The sequence below is a fragment of the Cyprinus carpio genome, chromosome A11, assembly GCF_018340385.1.
Source record: "Cyprinus carpio isolate SPL01 chromosome A11, ASM1834038v1, whole genome shotgun sequence".
Classification (NCBI taxonomy): Eukaryota; Metazoa; Chordata; class Actinopteri; order Cypriniformes; family Cyprinidae; genus Cyprinus; species Cyprinus carpio.
This window is the reverse complement of record NC_056582.1, coordinates 17,053,206-17,077,352: the sequence shown is the minus strand read 5'-3', so window position 1 is coordinate 17,077,352 and position 24,147 is coordinate 17,053,206. Positions and strand designations below refer to the sequence as shown.

The 24,147-nt window shown below is 35.7% G+C and overlaps 1 protein-coding gene across 1 annotated transcript in view; it reads right to left on the bottom strand.

The window, feature by feature from the left end:
- Window positions 1-24,147, bottom strand: part of LOC109057375 (voltage-dependent P/Q-type calcium channel subunit alpha-1A-like) — a 131,135-nt gene that overhangs the window by 67,112 nt on the left and 39,876 nt on the right. Inside the window, 2 exon segments of the mRNA XM_042766593.1 lie at window positions 3,771-3,910; window positions 4,403-4,508. Of these exon segments, the coding sequence (XP_042622527.1) occupies window positions 3,771-3,910; window positions 4,403-4,508 (246 nt within the window).

Genomic DNA, 24,147 nt, shown 5'->3' with positions numbered 1-24,147 from the left:
ATGAGCTCTTTCAGACTGTCCGCTGTGACCAGTGACCGCTCTGTGACCAGCAGCACATTCTGCTCAGAGGTCATGAGAGTCTGTCACTCTGCTGTCAAGCTTCATTGGAGTCATGATGTAAAATCTGCGAAGTGAAACTAAAATATAGAACTAGTGTTTTGGAGATGATGGAGAGGCACTCAGGGGAGTATTGCAACCACAGCCCTTGTCAGAACCAACATTCGCATTCAACTGACACTAAAGAGAATTTCAGACACTGAAAAAATGGATGACCACGGCTAAACATCTAAGCATGTGAGAAGGAACAATGAAAGGAAATAAGTCTCCAATATCCTGGTAATTATTTTCAGACTAAATCTAATAGTAATTCTATATTCTATTCAAACACAAAGCAACTAGAATTAGCTGAAACAATCTAACACTAGCATAGCTTTTTCATCATATCAGTTATAGATATTATATTGGCATCTTCAGAGCATTATAACTGACATTACCCCACACTTTTAGAAATAGATAATCATATTTAAAGAGTTAATTTGCATGACTGCAGTATGAGGAAAAAATTGCCTCTGTGAACCAACTATAAGACCAAGAAAAAGCTTCTGCCAGCTGGTAATGTTGGCAGTGGACCAAACAACTGTGCAAGCAGTAAGCAGTAATCCTACTATGGCCAGCACCAGTTAACTGCCTGTCATTAAATCAGGACTACTGAGAAAACATCACACCACAAAATTTAGATTAAACAAAGATGATATGTTATTCTGATTGTTCATATGCCACTGGGTCACTTAAAATAGAAAAAGAAATGGTCTAAAAGAATGGTCCTGTATTAGTAAAAAATTAGTTAATAAGTAAGTAAAAAAACTGTAATATTTTAATAAATAATCTTATGTTAATTAAATTAAATGGTAAAAAATATAAAAGTGGTTAAATATAACTAAAACGTATGGAAGCGTGTTTCCACCACAGGATTAAAACAAAAAGGTATCTGCAACTCAAAATTCCACCATGAATTAAAAAGTAAAAAATGTAATCATGACTTTTTATTTCACCATTGTGACATTGTCGCAATTGTGTTTTTGTATATCTCACAGTTCATGCTTTACTTCTTCAAATCGCGAGTTTATATCTTGCAGTTCTATGACATCTCTCAATTCTGAATTACGAGAAAAAGGTTTGAATTGTAAGATAAAAATTGGCAATTAACTTTTGAAACTTTTTGTAGCCTGTGACAAAAACGAGTTTTTGTGCTTAGAACTAAAATAAATAAACACAGTAAATGGTTACTTTATTTTACAGTGTCCTTGTTACGGCGTAAATATACATTTAAGCACTGAGTAATATTAATTAACTACATGTGTGTACTGTATATGGTTAGGGTTAGGATGAGGGTTTGGGTTAGTTGCATGTAATTATGCATAATTTATTTTTATCACTATAAGTACATGTAACATGAACAATGTAAAATACAGTATTATCAAACAAAAACAAAATAAAATAAAATTCTACTGAACAGAAAGAGAATAAAAATACAGGATCACTCGCTTCTGCAAGGGACACAACACAACAGTTCATACTGCTGTGAAAGCCAGCTGAGGCTTACAAATGTGTCCAATATGCACACACAGAAGTCTACGGTGAGTAAAAATATGTATTGAGGATATAGTTAATGATTAGCCGTGTTCAGTTTTGCAGCTGTTTGTGTGTGTGAAGATCTGCCCGTGTTTAAAAGCAGGGCTAGTTGATTGATCATCTGCAGTAGTGAAAAGCAGGCTACTGCAGCAGCTAACGAAAGCACACACACACCCTTGCCCTGCTCCTTTATGTTTCCCTCATTCTCGTTCTCATTCTCTTCCTCTCCCCTTCCACCTCTGTCCTCCATGTTCCAGTTTTGCTCCCCTCCTCCTCTTTATTTCTACTTTCACTAGTTCCCTGTTGAATAGACCAGCACTGTTGGTGACTAGCAAATGGTGTGTTTTGAATGCTGGTATGTTGGTGTCCCTACTAGTCTTCTTAAAGGGACAGAACACTCAAATTAAAAAATCATACATTTTTTAAATTGCTTTTTTTTTTGAATTTTTTTTTTTCTTTCTTACACTAAAAATACATTTCTCAAAAATAAGCCTTTTATGCTTTGATCAAAAATACAGTAGAACAGTAATGTTGTGAAATATTATCACCATTTAATATGTGTCTTATTTCTTTTCCCCATTTTAATATATATTTTAAAATGTAATTTATTCCTGTGATGACAAAGCTGTATTTTCAGCATCATTACTCCAGTCTTCAGTGTCGCATGATCCTTCAGAAATCCTTCTAATATGCTGATTTGCTGCAACATTTCATTTTACTATCAACATTTCTTTTTGTGGAAACCAAGATAATTTTTTTAGGATTCTTTTATTAATAGAAGTTTAAAAGAACAGCTTATAAATTAATTAGAACTCTTTTATAACATTATAAAGTACTTTACTGTTACTTTTGATCAAATCAATGCATCTTTGCTAAAAAAAGGTATCAATTTCTTTAAAAAAAATTACAAACATTTTTACAAACCCCAAACTTTTGAACATTAGTGTGTATATAAAAAGATATTTATTGGAATGTCCAAGTTACTTTTTTTTTCCCACACAAATCAGTGACACTATGGACAAATGTTTCACTGTTGACTTTCATTTTATTATAAAGAGCAGTTTGACAAAAAAGACTTTTTTCTCCACGTATGAAAGAATTGTAAATGATGACAAAGATAGGTGCACTAATTCTTTAAAAAGCAAGCCTCCTTCAGCCAATCATAATTAATATTGCTAGTTGACCAGAATTTCCCTGTTCCACCAGCAAGACCAGCACCAAACCAGCACTAACCAGGATAAATCAACTGGGACCAACATGGAAATGAAAGGTTTTCACTCCATCTTGGATTCTTCCATTAGCCTCTAATCTCCTCCTCCATCTATACGTCTTTTCACATAAACCAACACCTTCTCTCTCTCCATCTAATTGTCCAATATCCCAAAGCCCAGGGGAATGGAGTAATGGAGTCACATGGCCCTGCCTTCTTTAGCACTGCAATACTACAACACATCCCCCAACACACCCGTCTGTCTCTCTCTCTCTCTTTCTCTCTCTGCTTCCCTGTGAGGTGACATTTCAGACTTGCCCTGATGGTTGCTCCCTACAGTGCTGCTGTGATCTACCTGTGTTTGAGAATCCATGTATGTGTGTGTGTGTGTGTGAGAGAGAGAAAGAGTGCTCATTAAGGCATGAGGGAACCAGCATCCAACCAGACCTCTGCTGTGTACATAGCACTGCTTCACACACACAGTTCCAGCATGTGCGTGATTTTCTCTGGGCTAGTTTAGGCCATGCGAAAAGTACATCTTTTAGTACATATTACAGACACTGTGCAGTCAGCCAGTCATTAGGCATTCTACAGATCTTGTAATGAACTTAAAAAGGCCATGAAATTCTAAGTAAAACACATTTTTCTATTGCTCTGTCACCTCTGGCTCCATAGAAAATAATGACTACTGTACTTTGAATCATGAACAAATGACTCTTTTAATGAATCAAGCAAAAAAGAGCCACTAACTCCACAGAAAATACAAATAATTATACAAAAATATTTGAAATTAGAATGCCACCATCTACCAATCAGAATCAATTATTTCAGAGAGCCATCTAATAATTGTTTATATTTACTCGAGCAGCTCCAATTCTATTTCTTTCTATTTTACTATGACACTAGAGTGTGTGTTTGCATAACTTACCCAGTGAGCACCACTACAAAGTCCATCACGTTCCAGCCGTTTCTCAGGTAGGATCCCTTGTGAAAGGCAAATCCCAGTGCAAGAATCTTAATGCCCGACTCGAAGCAGAAAATTGCAATGAAATAGGGCTCTGTATCTTCCTGCGAGAGAAAGAAAACCACAGATGGGATTATTAGAAAATGAATTATCACTTAAAACATTGTTGAGCTTGTGAAACTTGTGAATCTTTGTGGATACTTTAAAATAGTCCCTGTATTTACAGATGACTCTCAGCTTGTCCTGTGTGTACTTGAACAGTAAGTTTTTAACTATTCTTGATAATTTAGTTTACATAAAAGTTTATTTACTTAATTTTTGTACCGTTTTTACAAATCAGGATCTGGGTGTACAGTTGTCCTCAAATATTGCTACAGGAATAGTTCAAGTGATGTAATGCTAAATTTTTTCCCAATCTGATCTGATGAAGAAAATAACTAACATCTTAGATGGCCCGGGGGAGAGAAAATTCTTAGCAAATTTTAATTTTTTGGGTAGATTATAGTGCTTATAACTAGTTGTACATAAAAACAATAGAAGTCTATGCAATGTCCCCATTTATTTTCACTAAAAAGTGTGTGTGTGTTCCACTTTACCAGTCGTTCTGACAGTGGAGTTTTGTCTCCATCTGGTAAGTGTTGTTCAAGAGCCAGTACGATGCAGTTGGCAATGATGGTGGTCAGAATCATCCACTCAAATGGAGTAAGAGGCAGAGTTAAGGTAAAAAAAAAAACTGGATTCATCATATCAAACATATTTACAATTCAAAAGTATTTTTAAATCACTATGCAAATTAAAACTGTATGAACTTTAGAATGTTGCAAAAAAAAAAAAACGTCAAAATATTAATTTGATCATTCTAGAATGTTAAGAATAAAATTATTCAGAAAATAACAATAGGACAACAGATCATGCACATATAATGTCTTCTTGCAGAGTTTGGATAACCATGTGCATTCAAGTGTGAGTGATACAGAGCTGTAGGCCTGGGCTCACACATATACATACAAAAATAAACACACACAGGGCTGCAGGGCTGTATTAAACAGATGAGTGTAGACAGATTCAGCCTGGCTGAAATAGAGCACTCATTATCCAGTTACTGTGTGTCTCTTTACCAGCTGCCACTGGCACTGATACACACTCTCAGCACTTGTCATAACCACTTATGTCATGTGTGTGTGACACACATAAGCACACAGACACAAAAACATGCAGTCATTCTGATGACTGCTACACACTCTAGTAACATTTTATAATAACTTTGATTAATTAAATATTTACATTACACTATATGGTTCCAGAAATATTATGTTGTGAAGAAATGTCATGAAACTTTGATAATGTGTGTGTGTGTGTGTGTGTGTGTGTGTGTGTATATATGTATTTTATTAGAAGAAGATAATATTTTATTAGATATTTTCAAAGAAAAAATATAATTATTATTACTTATTACTTATTGTTTTATATTCCTCTGGTATGATCTAAACCATAAACCTCAATTTTGTTTATAACATATAATATAATATTTTTTATTCTTGAACTTTTGAAGTTCCATAATGTTGTCTGAGACTTAGCGTCATGATTTGAGTTTAAAACAGATATTTATAATAAAATTTATATTCTATATGCAATATGCAAGCATGTGAACATGGCTCCTGAATTCACCTTAATCTGTCTGCATACAGTGTAACTCAAGTTCTGTTTAAAGTACATCAGTTATTTTGTGAAGCAAAAAAAAAAAAAAAACTGAATTCCACACACAGACACACACACACACACACACACACACACACACACACACACACACACATACTTATTTATTCAGAGCTCACTGAAATCACCAACACAGTTAGCTCAGGGCTAACATGGCTAACAGTACAGTGCATGCTGGGAGACTTAAAGTGGTATCCATAGTAACCATTCGAGCACTGAAGTGAGCATGTGCAGAGCGGCTGTTCTGAGAAAGGAAATGTGGAGCTTTTGGGTAAACCCATTCACAGCAGAAACCACGAATAGAGATGCTGCAGAGTGCTGCACACTAAACTACTAAACAATGTTTCCTTCAGCATAAAAGCAAATCTTCCCTTTTCATTTCAACAGTCTTCTCTCTTACTCTGTATCTGTATCTACCTACTAGTCATGCAGTTGCACAACACTGATATGTTCCTGAAAAAATAATATTCAGTTGCAGTAGTAAAGCTGTCTGCAGCTCATAATGTGCCCTTAATAATTCACATCTCAATTTTAAGACTCAGATAGAGAGATGGAGAGCAAGAGAGACGACAACGGTGACTGAAAGAGTGGAGGAGAAAAAAAATAAGACAGAGGAGGAAAACAGTGAGAATATAGATGTATTTTAATGAGGAGGAAAAGAAAAGGAATGGCAGAGAGAGCTGGCAACAGAGAAAGATGGAGAGAGAGAAGCAGAAGAGCTGTGAAATGGAGAGTTGGCAAGCATTTGAGAGAGTCTACTGCATATCTCCATCAGCAGTTTAACCTTTTGAGCAGTACAGTCCCACATGTGGGATTATTATTTCTGTGGCCCTGGGAGTACGGTCCCACATATGGGATTAAGAATGTTGTGACGTCACATAACCAGATTGGGGATTGCTGGGATTTTGCGCTTTGGCTGATGCTGAGCCAGAGACAGGTGCGCTCATCGCTTGTCATATATTACAACTATGCAATGTTTTCAATCACATAATGTTTATTTTAGGTTTCAGACTTTTAAATACACATGAGTACGAGTAAAACAAAGCATTTTGAGTTTGTAAAATACACACTGATGTCTATGGAAACAGCAATAACAATCTATTCAAATGTAATTTGCCGTCATGTTTTATTAATATCAGAAACAGTGTGTTTCTTTCTTTTTTTCTCTCTCCTTTTATAAGCACTTTATACAATACAGATTGTGTCAAAGCAGTTTTACAGTGTTAAACAGGAAAATCGTGTGCTGATAATGAGAGAGGACAATAGAAAACTGTCAGTTTATCAGTTAATTCATTGCTGATTCAGTGACGTAATCGTCCAACTCAGTTCAGTTCAACAATGTTCCAAGAAATTGTTTCCCCAACTAAGCAAGCCAAAGGCTACAATGTCAAGGAACCAAAATTCCAAATGGAGGAAAAAAAAGGTTAAGCCAGGGGGCCAGTTCTCTCCTAAAACATATACCATGTTGATATATTGTTACAGCATTAATTTTATGTTTTAAAACAAATTATAAGTAAACTGTTTGTGTTTCTTGAAAATGATTGCTTCTGTTAATGTTTTGCAAGAACTTTTTAATTCCACTTTTAATTCCATTTTTTTATAAATTAAAATTAGAATTAGAATTAGAAGGTTCTATCTGCATTTGACCTGTTTCAAAAACCCCATTTACAAATTTGAGAGAATTTTGATATTGTACATTTAGAATACATTCAGGGTCTCTGTAATTTTCATACATGAAAAAGACTTGTTCCCCATATAATTTTTGCTATATGGAATGCAAAAACCTTGAAGCTCAATATCGCAAAACCACTTAGAATGTAGATAGAACCTTATAATTCAAAGATGGCGAAATTAAGAATGAAAAATATTTCTAAAGCATTTATTAATCTTAGTTAATATTAATTTTAAGAACTACAAAAAAGCTCTTTCTCGATTGGGCAAACTATAATCTGATTAGCTGAGCAAGAACTTCTATGAGTAAAACAAACTCTAGTCCACATTGCAGCGTATGTCGTTTGGCTATGTGAGAACTAACCTTCACTAGAACTACCGGAGTTCTATAATTTCTAGAATGGCCATAGCAGTCATTCTGACCTTTCATACTAGACTGAAATGAAAGCCATTTTTGTCATATCACATTTACATTCGAAGCTTCTTTTGAGGTTTTACAATGAAGCTTTGGATCTCTGTCGTCATATTTTATGACGTATTAACATATAATAAAAATGTAATAATCATTTTTACAATTAAAGATGTCTCTAATGGGAGGTTTTGTCAGATTCAGCTCACTTCTGAGGACAATTTTATTTTTCTAAAATTTCAGATAAGAAAACATCATAAACAAACCAACTGTAATTTTCTATTTGCCCTCATTAGTATCAATATAACCTTCCCATGACCACCTCTTCTTGTCCCTACATGCACTTTTTCCATCACCTCACACACAACACTGTACACTCCCTTTCAATGCACACACTGCATTATCAAGCATCAGCATATTGATGCTTGACTGCTCACAACTAAAAACTCCATATTATATTATCAGAAAGCATTTGAGAGGAGAGGAGAGACGTCTAATACAGTCATTAAGTCCTCCAGGCTTTAGAAACTTTGCATTGGCACAGCTTAACAGGCGGCAAGTCATGTGACCTCCATTGTTTGCACTTCTGTATTACATTGTTGCGCATTTCTGTAATTTGCTTCCAACTTCGTCACATTTCTTTGTCACATTGCCAACTGAAAGAGAAAATGACTGACTTTAGTTTGCACAAACATTTAACTTTTGTATACATGTGTTTAATCTAAAAAATTTAACTCAAATAAACACGACCTGCATAAAATCAAAATGAGAATCTCACTGTAAATTTGACCTTTGAGTTAACTGGACTTTCTTGGTGCAGTTAACCGCATGAGTTTAATACACATAGACACGTTGGAGAGTGTAGGTTTTTTTTTTTTAAAGGATGGTTTCTGTGCCCTAGATTCAAGCTGACAATGTGCTTTAGGGAGAAATAGTGCAACAGACACATTTCAACTGAAATAAAACAAACAACCCTACAAATTAAAAGAAAGAATCCACAGGATTCAGCAAGGGCTCTCGTTGACAGAGGACTCGCTCTACCATTCTCTATTTCTTCTTTGGTACACGTGGTCTTCCTGTCTCCATTTTTGCATTTTCCTTTCCTCCTCAAAAAAACGCTCCAAGACGTGAAAGCGTGAGAAGCGAACTGGTGCGTTGGTCATTCTCAGACAGCGTGGCTTTAGAATTGCGCTGCCTAGTATCCATCTGGTGAATCTACACTCCCTCCCCAATAAAATGGACAAACTTCTCCTCTCCCAAACAAATAAGGACTTTTTAAACTCTGCTGCTCTGTGTTTCACAGAAACCTGGCTGAACAAAGCCATTCTAGACAGAATCAACAAGAAAAACAAGAGGTGATGGGACGTGATTTTATATCAGAGAAGGCTGGTGTACTGATGTAACAACATTGAAGGAGTTCTACTGTCCTAATCTAGAAGTGCTCTTCATCAACTGTAAGCCTTTCTACTCGCTGCACTAGATTTCCTTGTTCATTCTCATAAGCTTTTACAATCCTCTGCAAGCATGTGTGAATGCAGCACTGCAACAGCTGGCTGATCAGATCACAGACACAAAGCAACATCCGGACTCTCTTATTATTATTCCTGAGGACTTTAACAAAGCAAACCTCAACTGTAAACTGCCAAAATGCAAACAACACATTACATGCCTGCAGAAGTGTGGACAGAGTCTTGTATAATCAGGCCAAAAACACTAACATTACACCTCCACACCTCCAGCACTCCCCTCTCCCTTCTGTACTTACAATCTGTGAAGAGGATGTGTGCTGGGTCTTTACGAAATAGAAGACAAAGAATAGCGCCAGGGCCTGATGGTGTTTCACTAGCCTGTCTGAAGACCTGTGCTGACCAGCTGACACCTATAGGACTTAATGAGTATAGACCTGTTCCTTTCACTTCTGTGGTCATGAAGTCATTTAAAAGATTGGTGCTGGCTTATCTGAAGGACCCAATTGGACCTCCTTTAGTTTGCTTTCAGGCAAACAGATCTGTGGATGAAGCAGCCAACATGAGACTGCATGTGAAGTGAGTGGCTGCTCTGAGAAACACAATGTGGAGCATTTGCGTAAACCCTTAACGGCAGAAACCACGAATAGAGATCATGCAGAGTGCTGCACACTAAACTATTAAACAACCCAGATGTTTCCTTCAGCATGAAAGCAAATCTTCCCTTCTCATTTCAACAGTCTTCTCTCTCGCTCTGTGTCTGTATCTACCTACTAATCATGCAGCTGCACAACGCTGATGATATGTTCCTGAAAAATAATATTCAGTTGCAGTAGTAAAGCTGTCCGCAGCTCATAATGTGCCCTTAATAATTTACATCTCAATTTTAAGACTCAGATAGAGAAACTGAGAGCAAGAGAGATGACTATGGTGACTGAAAGAAAGGAGGAGAGAAACATAAGACAGAGAAAGAAATAATGAGAATGTAGATGTATTTAAATGAGGAAGAAAAGAAAAGTAATAGCAGAGAGAGCTGGCAACAGAGAGAAAGAGAGAGAGGGAGAGAAAGGCAGAAGAGCTGTGAAATAGAGAGTTGGCTAGCATTTGAGAGAGTCTTCTGCATCTCTCCATCAGCAGTTTAAACGTGTATTAGACTAATAACAGGTATTGATGGTGCCAGCTCCCTCTTTCAATCTCTTTTGCTTTAATTAAAAAGTTTGCACACAGATCCAACACAGCCAAAGATATACAATGTTTTCCCCCTTATACATTCCCCCTTCTTACACGCTGTCAGAAAAATGGGTACAGTTAGGGTACAGTTGTGAACACTTAGGTTACAACTGCTGTGATTGTACCATCACGGGGTCATATTTGCACCTTAAGGAAATATGTTGCATTTAGAGGTAAATAAGTTACAAATGTGTTTCCAATTGTCAAAACATCCAAGTCTGTACCATTTCAGCTCCAAATAAATGTATAAATCACTTGTGTGGGTGAAAGGATCGTTCAAGACTTCAAAACCCTGAAAGTAAAGAAATTGCTTCATTTTTATACATTTTTAAATAGACTTTTTCCCTTTTATTATTATTAATATTATTATTATTATTATTATTATTATTACTATCATTATTGGTAACACTTTACAATTAGACTTTACACTTTACATTAGTACACTTCCTAAATTAACTAATAAAGTATGAAAAATATTTTAAAAGCATGTATTAATCTTAGTTAATATTAATTTCAACATTTAAAAAAAAAAAAGCTCTTTCTCGATTGGGCAATCTGTAATCTGATTAGCTGAGCAAGAACTTCTCATGGGTAAAACGAACTCTAGTCCACATTGCAGCTTATGTCATTTGGCTATGTGAGAACTAACTTTAAACCAAACCATAATCTTATCCCTAAGAGATATATATATATAATAATAATTTTTACCATTAAGGATGTCCCCAATGGGAGGTTTTGTCAGATTCAGCTTACTTTTGAGGGCACTTTTTTCCCAAATGTATAGACGATAAAATATACATACAGTATAGATGACAAAATATACATTACAGTATATGCATTGTTAACACCCCAACTGTAGTTTTCTATTTGCCATTATTAGTGTCATTTTAACCTTCCCATGAATACGTATTCTTTTCCCTACATGCACTTTTTCCATCACCTCACACACAACACTGTACACTCCCTTTCAATGCACACACTGCATTATCAAGCATCAGCATATTGATGCTTGACTGCTCACAACTAAAAACGCCATATTATATTATCAGAAAGCACTTGAGAGGAGAGGAGAGACGTCTAATACAGTCATTAAGTCCTCCAGGCTTTAGAAACTTTGCATTGGCACAGCTTAACGTGCGGTAAAACATGTGACCTCCATTGTCTGCACTTCTGTATTACATTGTTGCGCATTTCTGTAATTTGATTCCAACTTCAACACATTTCCCTGTAACACTGCCAACTACAAGAGAAAATGATTGACTTTAGTTTGCATGTTTAATCAAAAAAATAAAAAAATAAATAAAAATCGAGTTCAAATAAACACTTCTGCCACTGCATTAAAAATCAAAATGAGAATCTCATTGTAAATTTGACCTTTGAGTTGACAGGACTTTCTCAATGCAGGTAACTGCATGTGTTCAATACACAGACATGCTGGACAGTGTGTAAGTGACAATATGCTGTAGGGAGAAATGGAGCTGATGAGATGATCACATTTCAATTGAAATAAAACAAACAACCCTACAAATTAGACTCGCTTTCCCATTCTCTATTTCTTCTTTGGCACACCGTGGTTTTCCTGTCTCCATCTTTGCATTTTCCTTTCCTCTTCAAACGCTCCAAGATGTGCAAGCGTGGGAAGTGAGCTGGTGCGTTGGTCAGGCTCAGACAACTGGGCTTAAGAATTGCGCTGCCTAGTATCCATCTGGCGAATCTACACTCCCTCCCCAACAAAATGGAAGAACTGCTCCTCTCCCAAACAAATAAGGACTTTTTAAACTCTGCTGCTCTGTGTTTCACAGAAACCTGGCTGAACAAAGCCATTCCGGACAGCGTGTTTACATCTGCCAGGCTTCCAGCTGTTTCAGAGTGAATTGCGACACAGAATCAGCAGGAAAACAAGAGGCAATGGGACATGATTTTACATCAAAGAAAGCTGGTGTCACAACATTGAAGGAGTTCTACTGTCCTCATCAACTGTAAGGGTTTCTACTCCTTGTTCATTCTTGTAAACATTTACATTCTTCTGCAAGCATGTTGCAGCCAACATAAGACTGCATTACATCCTGCAACATCTCGACACTCCAGAAACTTAGGTGAGGATCCTGTTTGTGGACTTCAGTTCCGGTTTCAACACCTGTTTTCCTCCAGACCGAATTAACCCAGCTCTCAGTACCTCTCTCTAGCTGTCAATGGGTCACCAGCTTTTTGACAGATACACAGCAGCTAGTGAGGCTGGGGAAATTCATATCCAATACCTGTACCATCATCACTGGTGCCCCCCAGGGATGTGTGCTCTCCCCACTGCTCTTCTCCTTGCACATGAATGACTGCATCTCCACAACCCCTCTGTTAAGCTTCTGAAGTTTGCAGATGACACCACAGTCATTGGCCTCATCGAAGATGACAACTTATCTGCATACTGAAGACAAGTTAAACAGCTGGCTGTCCTGGAGCTGAACACACTCAAAACAATGGAGATTATGGTGGACTTTATGGGAGAAACACACCCGCATTACTCCCCCTCACTATTCTGAACAATACTATGGCAGTCATTCAGGTTCTTGGGCACTACCATATAATAGTACTGGAAATGGAACACTCACATAGGTTTCATTGTGAAAAAGGCACAACATAGGGCCTTTTTATTTCCTTCACCAGCTGAGGAAGTTCACAGGTGCAACTCCGCAGTCATAGAGTCTGTCCTCTGCATTTCTGTTACTGTCTGGATTGGCTTGGCTACCAATCAGACCTCAGACGACTACAGCAGATAGTCCGGACTACAGAGAGTCATCCCCTTCCCACTCTCCAAGAACTGTACTCATGTGAGGCAAAGGGCTGGAAAAATCACACTGTATCCCTTACATCCAGGACACTTCTTCTTTGAACTGTTGCTGTCTGGTTGGCACTACAGAGCACTGAACACCAGAACATCCACGCATAAGAAACGTTTTTTTTTTTCCTCAGGCCATCTACCTCATGAACAATTTCAATGTCTCCACTGTGCAATAAACGTGCAATACACAACACTATTTATACTTATATTTATTAAGCATGTCATACTGCTTATTCACATTACCTTGAATTTGTATATACAGTAGCATCTGTACATGCATATATTGCCTATTGTGTAATTTTATTTATATTTATTTTAATTTTATTATCTGTCTTGTCACTGTCATTTTGTCTATGCATGGAAGCTTCTGTCACCAAGACAAATTCCTTGTGTATGTAAGCACACTTGGCAATAAATCTCATTGTGATTCTGATTCTCCTCGATTGCTCTGTTTTTCCTGCAGAGGGACCTGAAGCGAGCATGTGTGTGATCCATCATGCTAAAAAGCCTTCAGTTATGAATTCCCCCTTCTGTTCCATATACACTACACTAAAAATAGATGCATGACAGATTAAAGAGTCTCCTCTCCTCCTTGAAACCAATTTCTTTCACTGTCGCTCGTTTTCTTTTTTATTATTATTATTGACAATAAATTCTTCAGCATCCTGTTGCGTTTGGGTTTTTAGAGGTCTAAGTGACTCTTGATTCTCAGATTCTTGACTCTTGATTCCCTCATTTCCTGTCTCTTTCTAACGGCCTCTCTATAGCTTTCTTCCTCCATCATGGATCCCTTTAATGGTTTTCATTGCAATAAGCCTGTGTTAGCCACCGTGCTGACTGCTGGATGCTAACTGCACACACATGAGGGCCGTTTCACTGATGCAATATGCAGAAAGATCCTGATTCTGCAACCAGAGTAACATTACACTCAATACCAACATACTCATATAAACAGTTTACCCAAAAATGAAAATTCTGCCACCATTTATTAACCCTCATGTCATCCCCAACCTGTACTGTATGACTTTCTTCTATGAAACACAAAAGATAATGCTAAAAATATCCAATAAGCAACGTTGCTTTGGACCCTGCTTTGGAGTTTATATGAACAAAAACAGTTTGTAAAATATCTTCACAAAATCAAATAAATAAATAAAAACGATAATAATTTTTGCGGTAACTATCCTTTTAAGCATTGCTGTAGATTCCACTCTAACTTGAACAAATATGTTTGGTACATAGAAACAGCAGCACACACCATCCACCTGTGTGATTTGAAACATATATGTGTTTGCTGCCGGTGATCATATTGATCTGTTCTGGTTGAGGTCTTGTTTGTTATGTTGTGATATTGATATAGATTATATAGTGAATCCTCTATACATACTTTGGTGTCAACCACAAATCCAAGCCATTCTTCTTTACAACTATGATCTGTGTGACTGTAATATAAACATAATTGCCTGCTCATTCTCCACAACCTGCCCAAAAACATGAGTGACCTGATCTAATCCTATGGAAAATGAAATGTGTTGTACTTATGAAATAAACTGAGCTATATATTATGTAATAGTGTAAAGGAGGACTTCTCTTTTATTTGAAGCTCTCCCTCTCCCCTGCCTTGTTTTTCGACTTTTTCTCCACAAATATGTGTGCTTTTATATTCTTAATCTTTCCTATATCGAACATTTACTATCTCACCATGTGTAGTGTTCTAAAGGTTAGTGAACAGGATGATAGCTGCTTTAATGTGCAGGGATGTAAAATCTGATTCATTTTCAATATAAATATAGCAGATGCCCTGGCTTGTTGTTATAATTTTATCTTAAGGTGAATATTTTACAGGGCCGGTTTATTTTAAGCCCAAATTCTGTGTAAGCACATACCTTAAAGTTTTGACTACAAAAAAAAAGTTAAAGAAAATTATCACTGTTTCTCGGGAACAACGTTACAGTTAGTGAGGAGCTATATGGGGTAAGTTGTCATATTAGGAGTCTATTCTATAAGTCTATTATAGGATTTTCACAAAAATGTAGACATTAAAACAATTATCAAGCCAATTCATTTAATGAGCTAAAAGGAAAACTACTAAACGTCGTCTCTCTCATTCCTCCATTTTTCCTTCAGTCTTTCCACATATACCTTTTTCTCTCCAGTCTTTAAACATCAAATCCAGCACCTTTCACACCCTGAAATCTGTATGTTTCTCTGTCTGTCTGCTGTATATTAAAAAGCTTATAGATGCTTATTCCACCCTGTTTTCTCTCCACTCTTCCTCGTCTTATCTTTTATCCTTCCCTTTCAGCCTTCCTTCCTTCCTTTCCCTCCTGCATTTCGGCTTCCTTCGCGTTCTCTCGCTCTCGTTTCAGAGTGCTGCACATCAATCATACAAACTTAATTCAGTCAGAGCGTTACTGCCACCTCAGCATTTCTGCAGAGAGAGAGAGAGAGAGAGAGAAAAGATAGAGGGAAGAAAGAACATAAACAGTGGCGGAACATACGGAGAGAGAGCCCCTAGTGAGAGAAACCGAAATGGAGAGTATGAGCAAGAGAGATGGGTGTATAAACAGAAAAGATGGAGAAAAGGAAAATGGGAAATGGGAGAGGTGCTGGAACTGAGGGTGGAGGAGAAGAAGAGATGCAGTGTAGGGATGCAGTGTTTTTTTTTCTGCTTGTCTGCAAGTGGGCTTCAGGAAGTAGATTATCATCAGCTGACTTCAACACACTCAACCACATCTGTGATCATTTGTTCGCATTTCATACAACAGACATGCATGCAAACACAAGTTTAATTAAACACTCATTCATTTTCAGACATGCAAAGATATTCATAGCAATATAAAATATATATATATAAAAAAAAGAGAGATATAAAAAAAGAGAGTTTTGGGTCAGTCCATGGTAACTGTTTATTTTGCTTATGTATGTTTGTTTTTATAAAATAAAATAAAAAATTAATTACAATTGTGTTTTTATGTGTTTTTATATATATATTTCCATTACTTAAAATGTTTGAACATTTAATGTATAAACATTTCCATCAATTGAATTTAGTTTTTCTTTTTTTTTAATTCAAACTAAAATGAAGTATTTTTCATTTGTAATGAATGTATAAACACACACACACACACACACACACACACACACACACACACATACATATGTATTGTCTATAAGTTTATTTAAATTCAAGAAGTCATTATTTTGACATAACTATATATAAAAAAATACAATTTAATTACAATTTAATTTATTTAAATTTAGTTTTTATTTTTTTTATTTTTTTTTATAATATTATATTTTATTATTTATTTATATATATATATATAGACAAATTTTATCCTTTTTACATTTGTAATGAATGTATAAACACCCACAAACACACACACACGTATTGTCCCTAAATTTATTTCAACTTATTAAGCATTATTTTGACAAAACTATATATATATATATATGTGTGTGTGTGTGTGTGTGTGTGTGTGTGTGTGTGTGTGTGTGTGTGTGTGTGTGCGCGACTGTGCGTGTGTGTGCGTGTATGTGAGTGTCTGTGTGTATTTATTTATGTATGTATGTATGTACTCCAGGAAAACTGCCCACATTGGACTACATGCATTACATTACTGTGGCCAGGCACTGAGAGTTCTTTCTGTTTTATAGAGCTACTGTATTGATCGGAGCAACAGCAAATGCACAATATGCCACAGTGACTACATCAGCATTACTGGACTTAAACATATCAACACTTTTCTCTTTTTTTGTGCATTTGTGCAGCAACTGTACATTTATTGTACTTCAGAGCTACAGCAATACTTGGATATCAGTCATTAAAACTGCAAGTGTCCAGTATTTCCTGAAGTAATAGTTGTTTCTCCATGTCAGTATTTCTTACAGTATTACATATTTCTCCATGTCAGTACCCCTGTCTACACAAAGATGCGTTGTGCTATCTGCAGAAAACATCGTAACATTTTGGCTCCGAGGCTGAGCTGAGCTCTCTGAGCTTTAGCCAAGTGAAGCAAGTGCTGATGGGACTTGATGGAATGTCAATGGCCCAATGTACTCTGGGAGATCTGCAACGAACTGGTGGGGTGCACCTGCGTATGCATGTGTATGTGTGTATGGTGTACACATCAGCAGGGCCAGGCCCTGATAAGAGAAGCTAAAAGCTTGCAGTCTCTGCACCACAGCTCCTAAATTGTCCCATGGGAGATTGCTGACCCTGGGGGAAAGTCGGAGCTTGCACAACCCACCCTCCCAGTAACAAAAATACCCTCTCCCCAATCACTTCACATTTAGAGCAGTGAGAAAAATGCTTGGGTAAGAGGGAAAAGGACGCACGGATCAATGAGCGGTAATGATAACCTAAGACTACAGCACGTTTGTTGATAAGGTGTATCTCTGTTCTGAACAATCCTCTGTGACCCACAATAACCCAGATTATGAAGCAAAAAACAAAAAAAAAAAAAAAAGAGTGTTGCAGTAAATAAAGTAAAAAATGTGTGCTACACTCATTTAAGAAATCAAAATTCAAAATGTATTCGTACAAAAATACAGAAAAAAACAGTGATATTGTAAAATATTATAACCATTTAAAATAATGCTTTTCTATTTTAATATATCTTAAAATATAAATTATTTCTGTGATGCGATGATGAATTTTCATCAGCCATTACTACAGTCTTCAGTGTCACATGATCCTTCAGAAATCATTCCAATATACTGATCTATTATCAATGTTAGAAATAGTTTTGCTGCTTAATATTTTTTTGGAATCTGTGATACTTTTTTCAGGATTATTTGATTAATAAATTTAAAAAGAACAGCATTTATCAAAAATAGAATCTTTTCTAAGATTATAAGTATTTATTATAACTTTTATCAATTTAACATCCTTGCTGAATAAAAGCATTAATTTCTTTCAAAAATAAATAAATGAATTACTGACCCCAAAAATGTGAACGGTAGTGTTTATTGCTACAAAAGATTTCTATTTTGAATAAATGCTGTTCTTTTTAAAGTTTTATTCATCAAGGATCCTGAAAAAAAACTATCACAGGTTCCAAAAAATATATTTATAAAATAATATATATATAAATATTTTATAAATATATAAAATCATTTCTGAAGAATCATGTGACACAGAAGAGTAATGATGCTGAAAATTCAGCTTTGATCACAGCAATAAATTATTTTTTTTTTTATGTTTAATAATATAGAAAATTTTTTTTTAATGTAATAATTTTTTATTTTATAATATGATTTTTTTTTTTGTTTTTGTTATAATAAATGAGTGCGGCCATGATGAGATAATTTTTTTTTTTATATATATATATATATATGTGTGTGTGTGTGTGTGTGTGTGTGTGTGTGTGTGTGTGTGTCTCTTTCATTTATTATTAAGGAATTAAATTAGGTTAAAAGTGCAACACCAGGCAACACAGATCTCCTAAAAATAATCAACAGTACTTAACCCCCTCCCCCAACCCATCCACAAACACACAAACACACACACACACAGGTGTGGACCAGGCAGTGATTCGCCCTTGAACCGTGATGGACACAGAATAAGACACATTAGTGATATCTATGTTTACACTCAGCATACTATAAATGGAACCAGATCATCATCTTGGGGACTTGATCGTGTCCCTATTATGAAACGTTTTTTTTATAGTGGTGGATTTTTTACTAATGAGGAAAGAGAAAAAGTTTAGTATCTCTACATCTCTGTCAACTTAAGGGAAAGACTGTGATACCTACATGTGACTGCTGATTTTTAATCAAAGGAGCTTTGAATTAATGAGCAACTTTTGTTTAGCCACAAGAGTTGGCAGCACCTTTCTAGATAGTTTGACACTGAGTGTGAGATGCTGATAAGACCTCTGTCAAAATCTGAAGTGACCAGAGTTTGAAAAATCATGAAATCATTAGTTTGGTAATACTACAGGATATGAGTGTAATTAAACGACTATAAGATTTCCCAGCTGTCAAATGGTTAATTAAATCAGGGCTTGTGTCTTCATGCAGGAGCACATCAGTAATTAAGAGGACTCCATTTTACAACTTTGCAGAATTTTTTTTATTACCATAATTCACTGGATGCCTGGAGCCCAGTGACCACAAACTTGTCCCAGTTACTAGAAATAGAGCCTGACTGAAAAATTAATTAATTAATAAAAAAAAAAAAACTCTGACTGACAGAAAGAAGGGTGTCTGCAAGTAGTTGAAATCCATTTGAAATCCATTTATTTTATTTACCAAAATGTCATGCAACTGATAATCACAGCTAAGATTTTTGAAATACGTTACTTGTTTAGTATGACTACAATTTCAGCCAATTAAATATTGTTTTTTTAAATAAGGTTTGACTTCTGGGATCTCTAAACACACTAACTAACACACACTGATGACTTTGACAGTATGAGCTCATGCCCACAAACATCTGGAGCCAATATGTTTGAAAAGAACTGATCTGAGCTGATCAAAGCTGATTAACACTATCTTTAAGCTTCTTTACTGCATTTGAATATTTTATTCATATCATCCAGTATCATGCCTGCTTAAACAAGGCAGTTTTGACAAGAAGATTTGCTAATAATCTTAAACAAACCTTCCATGTCAAAACATTTGTACTGCAATAATTACTCAAGTGTCTCCCGCAGAGTACTTATACTACCATTGAAAGAGTTTTTTGAAAGAAACGAATACCATTATTCAGCAAGGATGCATTACACTGATCAAACGTGACAGTAAAAACATTTTTAATGATATAAAGATTTCTATTTCAAATAAATGCTGTGGTTTTAAACTTCCTATTCGACAAAGAATCCTGAAAAAAAGAATCATAGATTTCCGCACAAAAATTAAGCAGTTCAACATTGATAATAATAAGAATTGTTTCTTAAGCACCAGATCATCATATCAGAATGATTTCTAAAGGATCATGTGACACTGAAGACTATTCAAGTAGACAAGATATTTTAAATTGAACCAAAATGTAATTATTTTCAATATTATTGTTTTTTGATCAAACAAATGCAAATGCATTTTTTATGTGAAAATCATAAGTCCAATCACTCAGAAGGGTAACAACACAGCTCTCACAATCCACACAATTTAACCCATAAGAACCCGGACCAATTTCCCCTTATAGGAAAATTATGGGGCATATAAAACAGACTAAGTGGACCACTTAAAACATGTTTCTGCAGTTGTTTTTTTTAAATACAACCACTCCTTGTCAAAGATCTGTAATGTTACATATATGTGACATTGGGCGTTTATGATAAATTTTTAATGTTACATATTTGTCACATTGGGATTTTATTTCTCATTTGAAAAAAATAACATTTTGTCAGTTTTCTTGCCAAATAACATTTTTTTCTATTTATTTTCTTTTCCACAACATTTTCAAAATTATAACTTTTCTGGGAAGATAAATAAAAAAAACTTTTTCAGAAGTAATACAGTTTTTGCATTTTATTTGCTTTGCCACATATTTCAAAACCACATAACTGTGACCATTCAATTTTACAACAACTTTTTTGTAACTTATCAAAATTCTACCTTTTCAGGTATACGGTTTAACCAGAAATAAAGTTTTAGAATATTTTTTCACAACTCGAAAATGTGCAAACTGAATAAAAATAAATAACTACCTCACACTGGAGGTCAACATGTTGAACATGCATGTAGTGCAATAACTTTGCAAAATTTTACCTTTTCAGGTATAAGGTTTAACCAGAAATACATTTTTAGATTATTTTTTCACAACTCGAAAATGTGCAAACTGAATAAAAATAAATAACTACTGTACCTCACACTGGAGGTAAACATGTTGAACATGCATGTAGTGCAATAACATTGCAAAAATGTGTATATTGTGCAATAAAACTGTAAACAAACAAACAATACAATGCTCAGTGAAAAAAAAAAACTTGTTCACTCTGATCAAACCATTGTTATCACTTAGTTATCACTAAAATAACCTTAAAATAGTACCAACATATGATATCAACATATGTTATACCTGTTTTATACCATATGCTGCATACCTGTTTTAGTTACAGGTATGCAAAAAAAATTCTAAAATACATTTCATTAACAATGTTAATTTTACATTTATTTTGATTACATATGTTAAAATATGCTTTTAATTGAGCAGCAGAATATATATAACACTAAAATGATTGAATCAGCTAAATTATTTGAGCAGCTCATTACCATTTTTCTTAATGTGACACATACGTCACATCAAAATTCCACCTACTGTTTTAAGGTTAACAGCCCGATGTGACACATATGTCACCACAACATTTTCATAACTTGTTTTATATCAATTTGTACAAGACATGTTTTAAAATCAGGTCAAGTGTAATCTAGGATATGTTATTAAAACATTAGAATTGTTGCATGGGTTGAAACATACCTTTAGTAACAAAGACAAGCGTTTTTAAAAAATGCTGACACTACAACATGTGCACACCAGGCAGGCCACCATTTTGGAAATGTTACCATGGCAACAAAAATGCACAGATTGTCACATGACTGAACCTGGATGTTCCTTAAATGTCACTTAGGGACTTCCTGGGTTGAAAGTAAGGGATAATGGTTTAAAAAGACCTTTCCAGATAATCACCAGTGTTTGTGACACCCACGTCACCACGGGTTCTTATGGGTTAAAGTATAATTCATAACAAGACAAACAGTGTGGGATGAGTTATGCTGAAAATTTTAATATTTAGGGGTTTCAAATTAATATTTCACTAATAAACCACTTTAAGCTTTTGGTATTCTAATGGTTAAGTATCTGAATAGTTAAAATAGCCTGATCCCAGCTGGCTGTGACCCATGAACTGCAGACTTACTGAAATCACTGTCCTTATTACCACTGTGCCCTGAAGCACAAGACTTAATCCCAGTTTACTGCAGGAAGACTGCTGTAGCAATTAATCTACTGTAAAAACACAATTACAGTGAATTCTTTTCAATATTTGGCCATTCTGAGGCTTTTTTTTTTTTTTGAATGAAAGAAATGAATCCATATAAATCAAACAGTTTTTATCCAAGTCTTGTTAAGAGACATTGCTTTAAATGATGAACAGTTTTAATTTATATTTACATCAAAACAATGAACAAATGCTCTTTTTACAGAGTGCATCACATATACTGTAGTAAACACATAAGCTTAAACGTGTGTACATGATACATGAGAACCACTGAGTGGTTATCCTATGTGATGCACTCTATGTATGTGCTCGTCACATCAAATCTGTTCATCATATAAAGTGATTGTATCTCTCCACAAGACTTTGATTCATATGGATTCCTTTTACGATGACTTTATGACTTTTTTAAATCTTCTCAGTTTTGGTTAGCCGGACTTTCAATGGAGAGACAGAAACCTCTCAGGTTTCATTAAAAACATCTTCGTGTTTCGAAGATCAACCAAAGTCTTATGGTTTTTGTACAACATGAGAGCAAATAAAAGATGACAGATTTTTATTTTTGGGTAAATTAATCCTTAATTTTTTTTTTTTTTTTGATATTTTAAATGGAAAACAAGAGAAACACCAATTAAGAAAATGAGTTTTTGCAGTGCATTTAGCTGATGACTTTATCCAAACCATCTCCAGTAGCAGTGCAATAATTGCAGGGTCACTCCCCCTCCATCAAGCTGGGGTCAAACGCACTACACAAAGGCACAGCGACGATGGGTGGTCTAACTGTGCAGTTCATGGGTCGCTCCTACGGAGAACTAAACCTGTAATCTTTCTGTTACCACCAAACCTCTTTATTGATGAGACGACGGTGGCCCTGTGACCTCTCACCTCCGCCTACACTGACCCAGAGTCAACTACCACATGTACACGCAATCAACTCATACACATTGCTCTCTGTAGCATATATGGAAAGCCGATGCCTCTCTTTCGGTCTCTAACACACACTCCCGTCCTTCATCCCCATCTTTAGAAGATATTGTATGCTGCATTGAGTGTGTTAGCATCCCCTCAGTAGTTGCTTCCATATTCGTCTATGCGTGTATGTGCAGGCTTTGTGTGCTACTGCAGGGGCAGACCCACCGAGTTACCGTGGTAACCAAAAACAGCTATATAAAGACAGAATCAATAGCAATCATCGGACCATGGCGATATTTACAACAGACATGTGGAATAACATGTAAATAAACTACTAGCATGTGTGTTGATGCATGTATACATTATACATTCTCTGGACAAACTATTTGATTTTATTTGGAAATAAGATCTCCAGAATTTTGTGCTGGCCTGCAGTCCGCTGTATTTAAAGAAATAGTTCACACAAAAATGAAAATATCATAATTTACTCATTGACAGGCTTTCATTTTGAACCTGACACATCTGTTAGTGAGGAAGAAATGTATTATATATCATTAAAATTATATATACACATATACACTGAACAAAATTATAAACGCACTTTTGTTTTTGCCCCCATTTTTCATGAGCTGAACTCAAAGATCTAAGACTTTTTCTATGTACACAAAAGGCCTATTTCTCTCAGATTTTGTTCACAAATCTGTCTAAATCTGTGTTAGTGAGCACTTCTTTGCCGAGATAATCCATCCACCTCACAGGTGTGGCATATCAAGATGCTGATTAGACAGCATGATTATTGCACAGGTGTGCCTAAGGCTTGCCACAATAAAAGGCCACTCTAAAATGTGCAGTTTTACTGTATGGGGGGGTCCGAAAACCAGTCAGTATCTGGTGTGACCACTGTTTTCCTCACGCAGTGCAACACATCTCCTTCGCATAGAGTTGATCAGGTTGTTGAATGTGGCCTGTGGAATGTTGGTCCACTTGGTCAGTGAAGTTGCTGGATGTTGGCAGGAACTGGAACACGCTGTCGTATACGCCGATCCAGAGCATTCCAAACATCCTCAATGGGTGACATGTCCTGTGAGTATGCTGGCCATGCAAGAACTGGGATGTTTTCAGCTTCCAGGAATTCTGTACAGATTCTTGCAAC